Genomic DNA, 18259 nt, shown 5'->3' with positions numbered 1-18259 from the left:
GCTTCAAAAAGAAGACAGTAATAGGCACTGTTTTTAAAAGTACTTTCTTGCAAGTATAAATAAAACTCTTCAGTTCTCACAAATATGAAGGCAATGATGGACATTTAGGAAGTGCCTACGTTAAATTACCTGCTTACACAGAAAGCTTATTTTTATTTTCTGATTTAAAGAGGCAAAGTGAAAAAGCGCTTTGAAGTAAGATATCAACCTTATGATTAAAGGGTCAATTATGTACATAATAATTTAACTGAAACTTCTTTTTCAGTGAGATAATTTCACACCTAAAAATGTTATTACAATTATAGTTTAGAATTCTTTTAATTTTAAACCTGTGTTTATATTATAAAAGTTACCTATAAATACTTGGATACCCATTAATGAAAAACAAAAATAAAACCTCTTGATCATTCAGTGTTCTGGACTCAGCAGTCATAGTCATCACAAAAATAAAATAATGTGAGAATTTTTTTCACATCATTACTCTTCACATGATAAATAATCTTGTTTACACTTTACAAGCAAGTTTCAACTTCCAAAAGACATCATTTTGAGTACGTTTTCTCTTTGTGGAAGTCCATTCATGGAAAGAAATGTTTCTGAAATTATCACTAACTGATCATCATTCTAGGTTCCCATAACTTTCTTGTAAGTCACTGAATAAAAACAAATGGCATTTATATACTTTCATATGACAAAGGAGTCTATTTTACTCATACATTTAAAATTTTTCATTGAAAAAATATTAATACTTGGTATAAATAAATATTAAATAATAAAATATTAATACTTGGTACAAAATTTGAAAAACATCAATAACATTTCAGAATTTGGGAAGATAAATTGTTTGTGAATAATTTTTAAGACATAAATGAGAAATAAACTCTGCTATCTTAGCCCTTGTTTAACAATGTTAACATACAAAGTGAAAGCGAAAGTGAAGTTATTTAGTCATGTCCGACTCTTTGCGACCCCGTGGACTGTAGCCCACCATGCTCCTCTGTCCATGGGATTTTCCAGGCAAGAGTACTGGAGTGGGTTGCCTTTTCCTTCTCCAGAGGATCTTCCTGACCCAGGGATCGAACCCAGGTCTTCCGCATTGTAAGCAAGACGCTTTACCGTCTGAGCCACCAGGGAAATCCTGTTAATATACAAGTTATGTGTCAATGATGCCTTTATGCTATCATAATTTTGAGTATGTTCCGTTTAAATCTGTCTAATTATTTCTGGGTAAGCACAATTATTTTCACAATTGGTTGACTAGAGATAGTACATTTATATTTATTTGTGATTGCAGATAGAGATAAGGGGAAAATGAACGTTATGATGCCTATCTTTAACAATTTTTTTAATGAGATCAATCACAAATGACTATAAGCTAATGTATCTTATTTAGACTTCCAGACAGGTTTTTAATTTTTAAGCCAATCCCTTCTCACAGAAGGATATTAATAAAATAAATTACAATAAGAAAACTAAACCTTGTCTAAGATTAAAGATTTCTGACAAAACAGGAAGGAATGAGCAAGAATAAAAAGATAATTCTAAAAGTGGTAGGACTTTAATAATGATGTCCCCTGGAGATTTGAATCAGTAGCTTGTATCCTCAATATACATGTTAAAACTAATAGATGACAGTGAAGAACAAGAAGCTGAAATATGCTGATAGTATGTAATTATAATACTTAATTTTGGTAAAAAATTGAGGGAAATGGAGAATTTTAAGAAAGTATAATAAACTGGTGATTAAAGAACACAAAGGTAAAAGAAATGTAAAGCACAAAGTATTACATACCTTAAGAAATAATTTAAATTACTTGCACATCCTGATGGACTCTGCAACCTGTCAGGATATTATTTTGGACAATTTAATGAAAAAGAGCAATCAACTACAGATAAATCAATGCTACAACATGTTAAAAGCATGGCTAAAAAGTATAACAATATTAAATTAGATGATGATTGTAGCATGGTTTCTATTTTAGAAGTATTGCCATTTTTAAAAGGTGAGGTCAGTTTCATATTCTTGTAACATGGAAAAGGTTCAAACAAAGGAAAATACATTAATAAGATAATGTAGAAGTCAGTTACAATACAACCAGAATAATGCACATACTTCTATTTTTTTGGCTAACGCCTGGCTTAAAAATGTCAGTTCCTAAAGTGTGGGTGCTAATCTATAAATCTTTATAAACCATAGAACAGAAAAACACATATAAAGCAGAGACATTTGCAAATGTTAAACAGAATGATGGAACGATTTAGCGAGTTTTCTGAAGGCCACAAAACAATCGAACAACCAGACTGGGAAGGAACTCGGATCTCCTCCCTTCCAGCCAAGGTTGAAAACTACTAGATGCTTTTTGCACCCTCTTTGTAGCACAAAAGCTAGTGAAGTGTTTCTGTTTCTAGTTTTTGAAACGCAATTAAAAAAAGTTTTTTAAACTAACTTGAGTATTATAATTAGAAAATTAAGTTGTTAAAAGTGCTTTGTGGAAATGTGTACTAAAACATTAAAAATTATATTTGATACAAGATGGACATTTGATAGACTCAATATAGATTAGAAAGTCACAAATATCCAGGTAACTAGTTTCAGAAGTTGTAGCATCTCTACTCTGACTATTTAAGATCATTAGTTTAACAGAAGAACTAATGCTTTTGAACTGTGGTGTTGGAGAAGACTCTTGAGAGTCCCTTGGACTGCAAGGAGATCCAACCAGTCCATTCTAAAGGAGATCAGCCCTGGGTGTTCATTGGAAGGACTGATACTAAAGGTGAAACTCCAGTACTTTGGCCACCTCATGCGAAGAGTTGATTCATTGGAAAAGACTCTGATGCTGGGAGGGATTGAGGGCAAGAGGAGAAGGGGACGACAGAGGATGAGATGGCTGGATGGCATTACCGACTCAACGGACGTGGGTTTGGGTGGACTCCAGGAGTTGGTGACGGACAGGGAGGTCTGGCGTGCTGCGATTCATGGGGTCACAAAGAGTCAGACACCACTGAGTGACTGAACTGAACTGAGACCAAAAAATGTTCCTCACAGTTTGGGAAATATAGATACAATTAACTAAGGGTTTTCCTGACTTTAAATTTAAATGCAAGTCATAGAGATAGGCTATATACCCATGAAACTGGGCTTTCCTGGTGGCTCAGATGTTAAAGAATCTGCCTACAATGCAAGAAAGAAATCCAGGTTCAGTCCCCTGCTGGGAAGACCCTTTGGAAAAGGGAATGGCTATTCACTCCAGTATTCTTGCCTGGAGAATCCCATGGACAGAGGAGCCTGGCTACAGTCGATGGGGTTGCAAAGAGTTAGACACGACTGAGCGACTAACACAACAGCAACAACAACGATAACACAAAATGCATCTGGAGACCTAAAAGACATCTGAGGCAAACAAACTACAAAGTAAAAGATTTTTATTATAATAGACTTGACTACACACCATTCTAAGTACTTATTGATTTATTTATTCATCCAGTCATCACTTTTACAATTATATATCTTTTTCCTCAAGCTATTGTGTGAGGTGTCATAGAGGGAAAATTAGTTAGATTTCTTACTGTCAGTTCTAAGAGACCAGGTTAAGAATCATTAACAGACAGGTTCACATTGTGGAAACTCAATCCTTATCCACTTGTGGAAGTTTCCTTACAGTGAGAAATTCATGTTCCACTTTGGTAAAGTTTTTCTTGGTTTAAACATTGAGTATATTGCCATCTGATTACTCTTTCCAACTTTACACGTAACTCAATTTTTCTTTTTTCTTTTAAACCGTTTACAGCATTTTCCCAATTGCACATTTTTAATTCTAGATTTGAAAAAAAGAAAGTTGACTTGTGGTAGAAAAACATATCTGGTAAATTGTAATCCTACTGAGGGTCCTATGGGAATACAGATACTAAGAAATGAGGAAACACTTAAATTAATAATTGTTGACAAAGTTTCCATAGTTGAGAAAATTCAGTGATGTAAGTAATGGTGATATTCTAAGAAATAGCCACAGAGCTGGCCCAACACTTAGAATTCAGTCACACTATCAACACCCAGGTGAGGAATCAGTATCCCAGGGGTCTCATGAAGGGGGACCAGAAGCTGGATGTATTTCTTGTATTAGTCTCTGTGGGTACCATAAATACATTTATGGGAAAGGACTTCATTTCAGTTGTGTAATATTTTCCTATATTTGATGCTTTAAATATTAAAGGTATCAAATACCCAATAGTTCTGAAATGTATGTTAATGACTTTAGCAACCCACTATGATCTACTAAGGCAAGCATTGTTATTTCCATGTAACAGTGGGTAAACTAGTCCCCAAATAGGTTAAACAATCTACTCTACTCATGATAAAAGTTAGAACTAAACCCAGGTCTTCCACAGTAAATACTATCCACAGCAAGCTTCAACCTGACCAAGAACCTTTCAAGGAAATCCTGTTTAATTTGGCAGGCACCTTACAGACAGACCCAAGATAGAACTAATCATGGATTTGATAAGATCTCACATTGTGAGGATGAATGTTTGTACTAGTGTATTAAAACCACAATCAGGTAGGCAGCTTAAAATGATTTTACTTCCATGTGTTATATTTAGGCCAAAATCAAGCTCTAAGGGATTGTTAAATTTTCGAAAAACTAGACGTGTCTCAGTGGTACCCAAATAAAGAGTGCTGATAAAAGCTTAAGCTTAAGGTCCTGTATTTCTTTGAGAATACTTCTTTAAACTATGATTTTCTCTCACAATTAAAATATGTGGATTGAAAATTCTAAATATTTTTCATTAACATAAAGACAACAGATCCAAAATTATTCAGTTATCATATTTATTTCTTATGGATATAGACTTTTCCAAGTATTAAATTTTAATTTGATTAAAAAGAATAATCTTAAAACTATGAGCATCATTAAGTACTTCATGCTTCCTTTTTGCTCACTTGTATTTTCTTGATAAAAAGTAAATGAATAAACATTTTTTAAATAAAAACACATGTAAAGGAATAGTTTGGAGAATATTTTAATTGCATTTTAGCTAATTTTTATTAATTGTAAGCAATACATAGAGAAAAATAATATTTTTTAAAATCAGCTGCCTTCTATTATCTTTAGTATAAAAATTAAGAGTAAGCATGTGCAGATGATCTATGGAGTAAACTAATTTATGATAGTGATTTTTAGAAGCAAGTACTGTGTTTCAGTACACAACTTGTCTCTGGAAATAATATATTTACACATTTACGTCTTTGAAATGATGAGTACACTCAGTGACTGCATATGATAAGTATGATGCAATGACTTTGGAAAAACTAGCTTTCCACCAATGGATTGCGTCATTGGAATAGCTCAAATTTTATCTTATAAAACCAGGTCTGTTACTTTTTCCCCTTCAAAGCCACTCTTCATCCTATCTTTCTTCTTTTTGTGAATTTCAGCTGTGGTTTCTGTTTCTGTTCAGACGTCTAGAGGACATTCATACTCTGTCTTAAACTTATCCTTCAGCCTCAGCAAGTTCACCAGATGTCAATTTCCTTTAATTCTTTCTCCAATCTGTCCCAATCTCCCCCACCTGAATATTCCTATCCTGGTTAAGGCAGTTGTAGTCTATTTCCTGGAATACTCTGGCTTCTCAGCCTTTGATGTCTCCATAACATCCCTCATTCAGACTGCTGCCAGAGTTTTATTCACTGAATCACTGTCTAGCTTTAAAAAGTGGGGGGTGGGGGGGGCGGGGAAGGAATCTTCAAAGAAAATGAATTAACAGCAGAATAAAGTTCAAAAGTTATTTTTCGTGATATTTAGGGCATTCAAAACACCTTTCCAGTCTCCCTGAGTAACAGGAACTGATGACTCCTCATTTTGCAGTAGCCTTCTCAGGGTGATACCACCACATAAAGAATATAGCAGTGTGACTGGTTCAGAAACAAGAGAGCCTGGGGTTGACTCTAACCAGTCACTTAAGACGCTGTGTGTGATTTGAAGCAAATCATACAACACTTCTGTTCCTCAAGAGCATTTTGTAGGAATAGAATTAAGCTAGAAGAGGGTTCAGAAAAAGAACTGAAAGTCAAGAAAATGTCTATATATAGTATAGTAGTATATAGTTCAGTCGCTCTGTTATGTCTGACTCTTTGCAACCCCATGGACTTCAGCACGCCAGGCCTCTCAATCCATCACCAACTCCAGGAGTTTACTTAAACTCATGTCCATTGAGTTGGTGATGCCATCCTACCATCTCATCCACTATCATCCCCTTCTCCTCCTGCCTTCAATCTTTCCCAGTATAAGGGTCTTTTTAAATAAGTCAGCTCTTCCCATCAGGTGGCCAAAGTATTGGAGTTTCAGCTTCAACATCAGTGCTTCCAATGAACATTTAGGATTGATCTTTAGGATGGATTGGTTGGATCTCCTTGCAGTCCAAGGGACTCTCAAGAGTCTTCTCCAAAACCACAGTTCAAAAGCATCAGTTCTTCAGTGATCAGCTTTCTTTATAGTCCAACTCTCATATCCATACATGACTACTGGAAAACCATAGCCTTGACTATACAACCTTTATTGGCAAAGTATTGGTTGAGCTGCATACAGATTTCTCAGGAGGCAGCTCAACTGGACATGGAACAGACTGGTTCCAAATAGGAAAAGGAGTACATCAAAGCTGTATATTGTCACTCTTTTTATTTAACTTATTTGCAGAGTACATCATGAGAAATGCTGGGCTGGAAGAAGCACAAGCTGGAATCAAGACTGCTGGGAGAAATATCAATAACCTCAGATACGCAGATGACACCACCCTTATAACACAAAGTGAAGAAGAACTAAAGAGCCCCTTGATGAAAGTGAAAGAAGAAAGTGAAAAAAGTTGGCATAAATCTCAACATTCAGAAAACGAAGATCATGGCATCCGGTCCCATCACTTTATGGCAAATAGATGGAGAAACAGTGGGAACAGTGGTAGACTTTTATTTTGGGGGGCTCCAAAACCACTGCAGATGGTGACCACAGCCATGAAATTAAAAGACACTTGCTCCTTGGAAGAAAAGCTATGACCAACTTAGCATGTTAAAAAGCATAGACATTACTTTGCTTGGTTTTTACTCATTTTAGACACAAGCCTAACCTGTAAGCAAGATAGAGTACTTTTTATTCTTCACTATGGAGCCCTGAGTTCCCACAAGGTGCAGACTGAAAGCTGGAAATCCAGGCCCTGTCGTTTGGAGCTAAGTTTCCAGTCTACTTCTATTTTTTTTTTAATTATTTATTTTAATTGGAGGTTAATTACTTTACAATATTGTATTGGTTTTGCCATACATCAACATGAATCTGGACCGACAGTTCTTTAGGGAAAAGTATTAGTGAAGGGAGGAGAAAAAAAAAAGAAAAGACGTGCCCTGGGAATTGAGGTTGTAGGATGGCGCCCCTGAGATCTAGGCAGTTCTGGAAGTTCTTTCGGGGGTACGCTCCAAAGACACCGGGAGCGCATTGACTTGAAGGTCTGCCCCCTGAACCCTGCGCCCGGGGACGGGGCAAAATCCCTCCGCAGACCCCGCGGAGCTCACGGGGTTGGCAGCCCCGCGGCCGGGAGGAGGTGAGAGTGGCGTAGGGGTCAGGTCCGGACATGGCCTGCAGACTCAGCGCTGGACACACGCACTCACACAAAAGAGGCCGGAAAGTGGCGGGAGGAAGCGGCCGCGTCACGCGGGCCGTAGCCAGGAGTCTGGCGCGCCCGCCCCGCCGCGTCCCAGGTACTCGGCCCGCTGGTCCCATCGCTCCGCCCGCGCCTCCGCCACCGCCACCGCCACCGCCACCACCGCGCCGCCGCCAATGAGACTCCTCCCGCTTCTAGGTAAGTGCCAGGTGCCCGGCGGCCAAGGCTGCCCGGACCAGCACCTGTAGGGAGTATGGTATTTCTAAGGTGGTACTCACGGGCCAAGTGCATTTCGCCAAGACTCCTGGGAGAACTGAAAAAGCCCTTCCCAGGATGTTTTTCTCTTTGGCCTTTCAACGCTGGGGTTCGATATTCAGCATCCAGGGACTAAGTCATCTCTTTGTTCCTGCTGACCAAGTCCCCAAAGTCCCAGACTTTGACCTTTCTTCGGATTGTCCCTCAAAAAATCTGGGAACTTCAAACCATTAACACTTGTGAGAGGTTTCCTGGCCTTGTTTCAAGGGAGACTGCTGGCCCAGACTTTGAATTTCTTAAAAATCAACATTTTGATGATACTGTGTAGAAAAATAATAAATCACATCTTTGAAGCCAAATTAATTCTGATTTAGACACTATATACAGCCCTATGTGAAGCTGGGATTTATAATTGAATGTTTAAGAATCTCTTGTTACCAGATAAGGCCAATTTATCTTGGATGACAGTTTTCAGAATAATGACTTGCATGATTCATAACTGTCCATCTCAAGCAGGCTTGTCTTGAGAAGGACTAGGACAACAATAAAAAAGGAACGTCCTACTGCTTTTCCTTATCTTTTCCTAACAGCCCACAAAATACCATTGCCAACTTTGTTTACAAGAACTCTGAAATGAAGGCTTGTACTCTCTCACGGGGCAAGTTGTTGGTCATGTTTGAATGGTGTCCCGTTTCTGGAAGCTCAGTCTTTGACAGGTACATGGAGGTTTTTTTTTTTTTTTTTTTGTCCCCTTCTAATGGAAGAAAATATAAAATAAACTTTATTATGGAAAAGACAGAATTTTGAAAGATCTTTAGAACACAGGAAAAAGAAAAAAAAAACAAACATTAATTGCGTTTGTCCTGCTCGATGATATGATACATTGCTTTTCATCTTAAAACAACAGATTTGACTTTTTTGAAAAGACCCAGATACTCAGTTCACCTTGATTTCTTTCTGCACAGAGTCATTCCCAGGGTATGGATATTGTTTTACAGTCATGCAACTGCATTTAAAAGTATCTCACCTCTGGGTGAAAGGTCCAATGATAACAGAATACTGTTTTCTTTATAAAGCCAGGTTGATTACTATGTTTCAGCTTGGTTGAGGTTTACTTGATAAATGTTGAGAATGAAGAAAAGTGTTAATTCCTGCTTGTGTCCTGTTATTTACCTTAATTCTCCTTTAGGGAATTCTCATAAAGTATCTAGATGGGAAAAAAAAAGAAGGATATTAATGTATATATTGTCTAATTCAACAATGGAAGAAGGTTTTTATTTTTGAAAAGGTGTATTCTCTACTTTCCTTAGTGGGTTTTTCCACTTTGCTGAATTGTTGCTGCACTCAAAACTGTACCAAGACGCCTTGTCACCCAAATGCAAAATGTGAAATTCGGAATGGAGCTGAAGGCTGCTATTGCAACACTGGATATTCAGGAAATGGTGTCACAATTTGTGAAGGTAAACAATGTTTATTACCTCTTTTGTTGTGTATTTTAATATTAAGTTCTGATATGAATGCTTTTTTTCTAATCTAAAAATTAAGTTGTCTTACTTTATACTGCTTGATTTCATGCTATTGGTAAAAAAAAAAAAAGAAAGAAAGCTTAATTAACTAAACAATAAATTTGAACTTCACAGGTCAAACTTTATACTTGATTATGGATTTTTGGTGATTCCATGCATATCTTATTGGGTTAGTTAGAAAGTAGTTCCATAAAATGGCATGGAAATATTTGAATGAACTCTTGGCCAATCCAATAGTTTGGGTAGATTGCCCTTGAACTTAAGCTGGAAAACTAGGTTGCAGAGAGCAAAGTCAATACTTTCAGGGAAAAAAGCACAGAGAATTCATGACGACCAGGCTATATCCATATGTGATGCATTTAGAAACCTTCCTTAGTACTTGAGTATCTAAATTTGAGAATATCATTAAGAAATTCAAATTTTTTCTTCTGTGTACTCTGAACATATACCCTGGAGAGAGAGAGAGAGAAAATTTTGAAATATATTCTGTTCTGAAATAGTAGATCTTGTTTATGGAACTTTAGGCTAGACCCTGGAGAAAGAACTCCAGGAAAGTTCCTTTGAGGTTACAATTTAGCCCGTTGGCTTGATGAACAGAACACCATCTGATAATCAAATTTAAGTGATTTCTTATCTGTCATCTCCATCATTATCATGCCTCTTCTTTCCTCAGTCTTTACTGAATCTTTATTCTCTCTTTCATTTTTAGTAGAATCTAGTTTAACTAGGTCAATAGGGCAAAATTCTCTGTAGGAGAAAGCAAGAAAAAAAAGTTCCAACTTAGATAAATTAGTTTTAAAATATAATTAAATGGCAAGTTCAGATTAGAACTTTGTAGTATTACACTCCTAAATGTATTTAAGATAACATGAACTTTTTCTAATTAAGCCAGCATATTGTACATTGTTAATATTGTGTGTGTTTGCATATAGCATAAACAAGTTGCATCTTATGATTCAATTTGATAGGCTTTTAAAAAGATTAAATATGCAGTATATAGTAAGGCCAGACCTCATCATAATTAGTTTAATGTTTAAAAAATGTGGAGCAAAGCTACAGTTGCTTAATGGTGCATTAGATCAGGCATTTCTCCTTGTATATATAGCCAAGATTTGTAATTTACTATTGTGCAAGCACTACAAAGCTCTTTCTGTAAATAATCTTGAATTTTTATTGTGTATTTAATTGAATGGCATTATGGCAAGTTGATAGTTGAGTGACCTTCAAAATATGGCATCAGACATATTAGTGTGTTTTTCCACTAATCATTGCAAATTATACCAGAGTACTTTATAAGCAATGTTGCCTTTTTGTTCTTTAGATACTTTTCAACTATCATGATTACCATCATTAACATCAGTAATTTTTCACAATTTGGACCCTCATCAGTCAACCAGTTCCTAATCATGTTTTTAATGATTTCTTTTGAAAATACATCTTCCATTATCCAATACAGTTGTTTTTTCCCCCTGCAGTTAAGTCAGTAGCCAGCTGAAGGGGAGAAAATATTTTCCATTGAAAAATAAAAATATTTTAAGACCTTTGGCACTGCACTTCATTTTTAAACATAACACAGTTTTTAATGGGAATTTTTTTCTTTTAAAATTCTTCTTAAATTCCCTTCTCATTTAAAGAATGGTACATATTCACTTGTGTTGATATTCACTATTTGAGGTTTATAATATCCTCTTAAATTGTTCAATCAGTGATTTTCATCTTTTTCACCTTTTATTAATTCACTGACAGATTTGACACTTTTTTTCAGTAAATACATTTACTCTGATTTTTGGAATTAAAACATTTTTAACTTCTGAATCATCTAGGTTATATTTTGGGCATGAATAATCTTGTTGCCTTTTTCTCATCTCTAAAGAGCTTCTCATCTTTCCTACTTTTCTCTAAGATTGTTAGTAGACCACTATGAAATCACTGGGCAGAATTTTTGTTACAGAGGATGCCTACATTTTGAGCAATGAAAATTGTTTTTTTTTGGAATTATAAATACCGTCTTCATTCCCTGATATCTCAGTTGGTAAAGAATATGCCTGCAATGCAGGAGATCCCAGTTTGACTCCTGGGTTGAGAAGATCCACTGGAGAAGGGATAGTCTACCCACTCAAGTATTCTTGGGCTTCCTTTGTGGCTCAGCTGGTAAAGAATCCACCTGCAATGCTGGAGACCTGGGTTGGATCCCTGGGTTGGAAGGATCCCCTGGAGAAGGGAAAGGCTATCCACTTCAGTTTTCTGGCCTGGAGAATTCCATGGATTGTATAGTCCATGAGATCACAAAGAATCGGACACAACTGATTTTCACTTTCATTATCTTTATAAAATTTGTCTCCCTCAAAGACCTCCCAAATAAATATCATGATAATAACCCAACCTTACTAAATGTATTCTGTTCTAAGAGTTAGTTTTGAATAAGTTATTTAGACTTTGGATTACACAGTCCCATAGAAAGAAGTTTTAATAGTAGTGATTTTGTCTCATTAATTATCTTTTTATTAAACAAGTACTTATTATGTTCTTCATCATTATCATTATCACCATCATCATTAGGATAGTTAATATCTACTCTGCACTTAGTCTACTATATTAATTAGCATAACACTTTCATCCATTATTATTCCCATTATATCTACAAGGAAATAGAGTCTTAAGAAGGTAAAGTGAAAATCTCAAGTGACAAAACAAATAAGTAGAGGAGCCAGGATTTGAACCCAAGTCTATCTCATCCAGTGCCTATATTATTACTCACTGTGTTTGACCATAAGGCCTCTGCTTATCAGATACTGCTCTGCCCTTGGGTTAAAATTATAAATAGGAAATTGGCCTTGATTTCTAGTATATCTGGGGTCAGTCACAGAATTATATTAATAATTTGACACAATGTTATAAAAGGTATTAGGAGAGGTAAATTTGAAATGTCCAATCAACTACAAGGAACTTTGCGAGTGGAGGTGACATTTATAATCAGAATTGAGAATAAATTTGTTTTATTAAGATCAACTTAATAAAGATCGACTTATTAAGGTGAGCTTCCCTGGTGGCTCAGGGATAAAGCATCTTCCTGCAGTGCAGTAGACCCAGGTTCGATCCCTGGGTTGGGATGATCTCCTGGAGAAGGATACGGCAACCCATTCCAGTATTCTTACCTGGAGAATTCCATGGACAGAGGAGCCTGATCGGCTACAGTCCATAGGGTCACAAGGAGCAGAACAGGAAAAACACCCACATTAAGATCAACAAAGTGACCAAGAGAAGTCAGGCAAAAGGAATCAGCAGTAACAAAGGCCTAGAAGTTGAACATGTGTTTTGTTTGCTTTTTTGTTTTGTTTTAAGGAGCTCCAATTATTTCATGCTGACTATATATCACAATATATATTAGTTGAGGGATCAGTGGAAATTAAGTCAAGATGTCAAAGGTATGGACTTTGTTCTGTTAACCAAAAAGGAACCACTGGTAGATATTAAGTAGCTGAATTACAATGATAAGACTGTTGATATTAGAAAGATGACTCCCTTAGGTAGAGTAAGAATGGATTAGTGAGGGTCAACCCACAAGAGGTCACTTACCCAACCCGTAAAACCAATAATACTTTATATTTGTACAGTTCATTATAGTTTATACTGCTTCTACCCAGTGTATCTTTATTCTTATATCAAGCTTTTGAAATATAAACTACAGATGCTATCTTTTACTGACAAACACCAATATAACTGATTATAGCTATTAATAGCTTCTGTTGAGCTCCATGCTACAGCCTTTACATATGAGAGAAGTAGGACTCTGAAAGCTTGAGTGAGTTTTCCAAGATCCCAAGGGTAATGTGGTAAACCTAGGACTCAAACCCTGGAATCTCAGCCTTCTCTAGATTACCAAAAATGTCAGTGTATTATCAGTCACCTGACATAATCCAGGCAGTACAGATTTTTAAATCAAATTGTTGGAACAGTATAATTTTAATGAGAGTTTATTTATTACCACTTTATTGAAGTATTAATGATAATTTATTTATACACTTATCTTTATGCTGACATGTAAGTACATTTTAAGATAGGAGGTGAAAAAGATTGTGTAGAAATTTTGGGGTATGTTTAAAGGCTATTGAAATTTTTGAAATTTAACTCTAAAATGTAGGTGATTTTAATTCTTTAACTATATATTATTATTACTATTCCTTATGGTTCTCAGTACATTTTTGGTTACCTTCTAGTGCACAGTAGTTTACAAATATAGGAAGTTAAAGATCCCTCCTCTCCCAGGTAATGATGTTATAAAAGGGAAGAAGGTAGGAATGGCTGAAATAATCTTTGGGTACACCTAAAACACTATTGCTTGAGTTGGAATAAACTGAGCTGTGAGAATTAAGAAGCAGGAGCAAGGTGGAGGATGCAGTTCAGCGCATGTTTGGGTGAAAGGATGGGGTTGGGGTAAGAAAATAGTCTCTACTCTCGTATCAGCTCACTAAGTAGGGCAATATTTTTGGAAGTTTCGTGTAGTCAGAATGGGTAGGAGGAAAACACTTGCCCCAGGTAGGAAGAGGAAGGGTCAGGAAGGATGTAATTGGCTGCTTGTATGCATGTATAAAATTTTTTCACAGCTCAAGACATGCTATTATGAACCACATCACAGGCACTTTACAGAAAATAATGAAGTCTTGGTGCCTAACTCAAGGAGACACTGTATGATTAAAAAGTAGTTTTTCATTATTATCTAATAACCATATGTATGCTTGTAAAATTCAACTGGAAGAATATCATAATAAACTAGAGAGCAGTACCAGGCTGGTAAAGGTAGAGAGAACAGTGTGACAGTAGCTATCTAAGAGCAGAATGTGGGAGAAATATTAATTAAAATGGTCCACTAACATGAATCTACCCAGGATAAAATAGAAGTGCTGAGAACATGTAATTGCTTCCATAACAATTTTTTTTCAGTAATAAAGAGGAGACTAATCAAAATAGGCAAAGCAACAGTCATCAAAACAGATACAAAGCATGCAAAAATGTGTATGTCGTGTACAAGCACATCAGTTAACACAATTAGGTATACTCTAAACTATGTCCTGCAAATAATAACTGTAGTTATAAATATTTAATGAAGTAATAATGTCTGTAATAGAAATGTGACCAGAAAAATAGCTCTTCTTTGCTCACATCTCAATGATATTTCATATTTAATAATGATACATACACATAGTCATGGCTCTATGATGTGTGTATATGTATACACATATATCTTTTGTCTTTTATGAAGTATAATTATATTCTGCATGTAAGTGATTTTTAAGAACAAACATGCTGAACAAGCTAATGGGTGTCATTCATTTCTCACCCAAGTAAATATCATTGTAGGATGGTTCATTTATGAAAATGATGCTATTGGTGCTCAAAACTGTTCTCGGACTTTAATTTATAATTTATATATATGACATAAATTGAATTTAAATTATTAAAAAATATATATATTTTTTCCTGTCCTCAATGGCAGTGAGATTTTGAGAGATTTTTGTTTAATTTTCAAAATCTGATGGGTAACTTTTAGCCAAATCTGATGGGTAAAGTAGATTAATTGCCAAAATGATGTTAAGAAAATGGTGTGTGGTTATAAATTAATGTGTGGTGAAATATTTTTCATGAGTAGTATGGAATGAAACTTTTTTGATTTTGATATATTTTGATATTGCATGTAATAATTGCAAGATCACTGTGAATAAATATACCGACATTCAAGTTGTTAATTTTCATTAGGATGCTTATGTTGTTATTTGCTTAAATATAGATATATCATATTCATGCATTCAATTCATAAACATTATCTGTTCTTCATGAATATAATTCCAAAGGGCAAATGTAACAAAGATAAGTCTAATATACTGATGAACTAGATTCTGTATCAACTTATTTAAAAATGTTTTCACTGATACAAATATTTTATAAAATAAACATTACAGTGTAGGACAAAATGTCATAAAATGTGTCAGAGCATTTTTGGGGAAACAGAGCAAGCATTTTCATATATGATAAAGCATCATCATTACTTTTTAAATGACTGAGAAAAAAGCAAAATGATTTCCTCATTCCAGCAGTTAGAATATTCATTTTGTCCCTGTCATTTTTGAAACTTGTTATAGTTTTGAAAGTTTAAAAATTGATACACTTAATCATTTAATATACTGACATTCTATTTATCTTACCAAAAAAGATGGTCTGTCAGTTTAGTTTTGCCATGATGAGGCCAATTAAAAAGTCTGGCTACCTAAGTGAGTATTTATTAAGTCGGTTTGGAACAAAAACAAAGAAAATTAATCTTTAAAATATACCCATATTTGTCTTCTGTGGAGTTACAAACCCAGAAGGTACAGTGGATCAAAATTGCCTGGATCAGTTTCCACTAGAGAAGTGCTTTTTCACAGCAGATTCTGAATCTTGTCTTTTTTGTCTTAAGGGTGAAAATGGATATCTTTTGAATATTTGATTTTCATTTCTCATCTGGCGTAATCAGCACTTCTGGTGGTTTATCTGCAACTTTTCTTATCCTTTTATACTCATTATTTGTAGCTCAGCCGGTAGAATCCGACTTCAGTGCAGGTGACCCGTGTTCAGTCCCTGGGTCAGGAAGAACCCCTGGAGATGGGAATGGCAGGCTGTAGTCCATGAGGTCACAAGGGTCAGACACAACTTAGTGGCTAAACCACCACCATCACCACCTTTTGTGATATTTGAGCTTAGGAGCAGAGAATTTAGTAGCAGCCAGTGCCAGCGTTTTCTTTCATTTCTTCCTTTCTCTTTCTCTTTTTTCCCCTCTTTGCCCCCCTTCTCTACCTTCCTATCTTTCCTTTTCTCCAGTCCTTGGAAGGAGATGCCTTATGATTTTTGTCATTGTTCAGTCACCCAGTCATGTCCAGCTCTTTGTGGTCCCATGAACTGCAGCACGCCAGGCCTCCCTGTCCCTCGCCGTTTCCCAAAGTTTGCACAAGGTCATGTCCATTGCTTCCATGAGGCCATGTCATCCTTCAATGCCCTCTTCTCCTTCTACCCTCAATCTTTCCCAGCATCAGGGACTTTTCCAGTGAGTCAGCTGTTCGTATCAGATGACCAAAATAGTGGAGTTTCAGCTTCAGCGTCAGTCATTCCACTGAGTATTCAGAGTTGATCTCCCTTAAGATTGATTGGTTTAATCTCCTTGCTGTACAAGGGACTCTCAGGAGTCTTCTCCAGCACCACAGTTCAAAGGTATCAATTCTTTGGTGGTCCGTGTTATTTATGGTACAGTTCACACAACTGTATGTGACCATTAGGAAGACCATAATCTTGACTATACAAACCTTTGTCAGCAGAAGAATGGCTCCGCTTTTCAACACACTGTCTAGGTTTGTCATTGCTTTCCAGACAAGAAGCAAACGTCTTCTTATTTTATGGCTGCAGTCACCATCTGCGGTGATTTTAGAGCCCAAAGAAGAGGAAATCTATTACTGCTTTCACATTTGCTCCTTCTATTTGCCATGCAGTAATGGGGCCGGGTGCCATGATCTTCATTTTTTTAGTATTCACTTTTAAGCCAGCTCTTTCACTGTCCTCCTTCACACTCATCAAGAGGCTCTTTAGTTTCTCTGCTTCCTACCGTTAGAGTGGTATCATCTGCATATCTGAGGTTGTTGATGTTTCTCCCGCCTATCTTGATTCCATCCTGTAACTCATCGAGTCTGGCCTTTCTCATGATGCACTCAGTGTATAGATTAAACAAACAGGGTGACAGCAGACAGCCCTGAAGTACTCCTTTCTTGATCTTGAACCAGTCGTTTGTTCCATACAGAGTTCCAACTGTTGCTTCTTGACCTGCACACAGGTTTCTCAGAAGAAAGGTAAGATGGTCTGTCCCATCTCTTTAAGAGCTTTCCACAGTTTATTATGATCCACACAGTCAAAGGCTTTGGCATAGTCAATGTAACGGGTAGATGTTTTTCTGGAATTCCCTAGCTCTCTATGATCCATTAAATGTTGGCAGTTTGATCTCCGGTATGGCTTTTAAGTAATATTTAAAGAATATTTGAAGATTTAGAAATCTATGTCTCAATAATATTACATCCACATTTTCTTTCATATGTAAAATATTACTAAAAATTTTTGAGGAAGTAAAATTTTTGTAAAACAAATGTACTTTTATACACTCCAAAGAAATTTCTTAGGAAATGAATAATAATGCAAAATTGAAAATGTATGAACTCTACTGTGCTTCTAGATAGCTGTGCAACAAGTTTTTTTAAAATGAGGTGCCTATTTCCTTGTGACTTCTTGTGCTAAATGGAAAATGTAACCTATTAAAAACTGAGGGTCTAAATTAACCCAAGGCTTACATTCCAGGATGCATGCTTTCTGTGAACTTCATCCAAATAAATAAAACACCTTTGCCAATTTCAGAAATTCTTTTCCTTGTAACTAGAAGTATGACCTCTTTCATCTGTTGTCAAGTAAGGTCACACGATAGAGAAGACAACTCAAGCACGATAATTCGGTAGAATGTCCTTAAAACATCCACTCTCCAAGATTACAAATTCTTTTACTGTATAAAAAGAGAAAAATAAAGGAATAAACCATTATAAAAACTTTAAGCTAATATTTTATTTTTAAAAAGAGAAGGAAAAAAGGACTTATGTCACTTGAGTTTTGCTGATCAGCTCCACAGTTTTAAATCTGAAAAGTTCTCTAGTCTAATTTGACAGTGTCATTGTTCAGGAATCATTTTTCTACGTCATCCTGTTTCATGTTTATCTCAGAGGACAATTATGAGAATGAATGAGACACAAACTAAGAAGTAATCTGAGACCTTA

The 18259-nt window shown here is 35.9% G+C and overlaps 1 protein-coding gene across 1 annotated transcript in view; it reads left to right on the top strand.

The window, feature by feature from the left end:
• Positions 1 to 7350: 7350 nt before the first annotated feature.
• The window catches only part of ADGRL4 (adhesion G protein-coupled receptor L4), a 144167-nt gene continuing 133258 nt past the window's right edge, over positions 7351 to 18259 (top strand). Inside the window, exons 1-2 of the mRNA XM_069595650.1 lie at positions 7351 to 7842; positions 9210 to 9359. Of these exons, the coding sequence (XP_069451751.1) occupies positions 7821 to 7842; positions 9210 to 9359 (172 nt within the window). The 5' untranslated portion in view covers positions 7351 to 7820. The remainder of the gene's footprint in view (positions 7843 to 9209; positions 9360 to 18259) is intronic.

The sequence above is a fragment of the Ovis canadensis genome, chromosome 1 (assembly GCF_042477335.2).
Source record: "Ovis canadensis isolate MfBH-ARS-UI-01 breed Bighorn chromosome 1, ARS-UI_OviCan_v2, whole genome shotgun sequence".
NCBI lineage: Eukaryota > Metazoa > Chordata > Mammalia > Artiodactyla > Bovidae > Ovis > Ovis canadensis.
Note: the sequence above shows the minus strand (reverse complement) of the source record. Positions and strands in the feature narration are given on the sequence as shown.